Below are 1406 nucleotides of genomic sequence, written 5' to 3'. Positions count from 1 at the left end.
TTCAGTGCGTAACTTTCGCAGTGCTTACAAGACTTCCACTTCTGTGTATGTCTCATATATCGCAATAGTAACAAAAAGGTGGTAACACCAAGAGGAGAACACTCAACAATGATCGGAACAAGTTAGTGTTTGCATTCAAATGTGAGGGGTTTTTGTTTTGTTTTGAAATCAGTTTTACCCAGCTGCCAAAAGCTTTTTTTGAGCCTGCCCACGTCCCCCTCTCTCTACGCTTATGATAAATGTCTCCTTGTGACTCATGTTCAGCCTCTCCTCTGCCTTCCTGCCTACTCTAGCTTTCACACAAGTGTCTGCTAAAGAAAGAAACAGACACGCAGTCATTCAGGTACCTCTAGAACATTTAATTTTAAAACATCAAGAGTATCAATGCTTGCCTGGGAAGTGATAAGCTGGTATAAAGGTAGTGACAGGCGCATGGGATAGGAAAGAGTAGATGGGGGAGGGTAAGAAGCATTGGAAAGGGAAGTAGAAGACGCACCGAACAAGAGGGCTAGAAGCTAAAAATTACAGCTTGGTACGATCCACAAAGATGACCTACATGCCATTCCCTGTGACATTACGTGGCGAAAAAAAAAAAAAAAGGCCAACATTAGCTTTCAATCTACGCCCAGTACGGGTTTTTTCCCAGAGGGGTTTGTTGTTGTTGTTCAGTTTTCTCAAGCCCGAGTTCTGAGAGGTGAAATCATAATGGTGGCCAAATACAAGTTTGTTTTGTTTTGTTTTTTCAACATTCATTTTAATTACCAAGCTGTAACAGATAAATCTCTGGCTGGATTGTAACTAACCTGTGTGGGTCCTTAGATGAGCTTTAAGATGGGAAGATTTGCCATAAACTTTTTCACACCCCACATAGTGGCATTTGTGCTTTTTCTGGGGTGATCCAGGGTCAGTCCAGCTTCTCGTGCGTTTGTTCTTTTGTCTGGGGCTTGGCTCAGTGACTGCAGCCAGGCTAGTAGGTGTGGCTGCTCTTCCTCCTCCACGCTTACCCGCCGAAGACACACTTTCTTCCCCAAACTCCTTAGGAGCCATAGAAATGTGTATTTTTTCTGTGATGTCAAAGGTCTCTGCTTTTTCCATTCTCAGAGCCGGTGAGTTTGGGACATGCTGGTTCAGATCTGCTAAAATGCTAGCTACCACAAGTAACGATGATCCATTGTCTTTCCCAGCTTCTCTGACTTCCCGCTTCTCTTCTCCGTTTGATGAAGGAGGTGTTGCTGCATCAGGTTGGGGACCAGGCTCCCCTCTGGGACTATGGATCACAGCACGACTGGACATAGAGACAAGGCACTCTGCTGCAAAATGATCCACATATGCTGCTGTTGCCATTTTTGTGAAGTTTAAAAAGAAATCCGAACAGAAGGGAAAAAACCAAACCCACGACACTGCTC

The 1406-nt window shown here is 44.4% G+C and overlaps 1 protein-coding gene across 1 annotated transcript; it reads right to left on the bottom strand.

Moving 5' to 3' along the window:
- Positions 1 to 798: 798 nt before the first annotated feature.
- On the bottom strand, positions 799 to 1344 carry KLF13 (Kruppel-like factor 13). Its single transcript, XM_010145874.1, has one exon. It carries the CDS (start codon positions 1342 to 1344, stop codon positions 799 to 801), a length of 546 nt encoding a protein of 181 aa, XP_010144176.1.
- Positions 1345 to 1406: the final 62 nt, after the last annotated feature.

Source organism: Buceros rhinoceros, unplaced genomic scaffold, assembly GCF_000710305.1.
Source record: "Buceros rhinoceros silvestris isolate BGI_N320 unplaced genomic scaffold, ASM71030v1 scaffold34550, whole genome shotgun sequence".
Lineage (NCBI taxonomy): Eukaryota > Metazoa > Chordata > Aves > Bucerotiformes > Bucerotidae > Buceros > Buceros rhinoceros.
This window is presented reverse-complemented; position numbering and strand designations above follow the sequence as displayed.

Excerpts from the sequence above, each read along its gene's own strand:
- KLF13 (XM_010145874.1), bottom strand. The coding sequence starts at position 1,344 with ATGGCAACAGCAGCATATGTGGATCATTTTGCAGCAGAGTGCCTTGTC.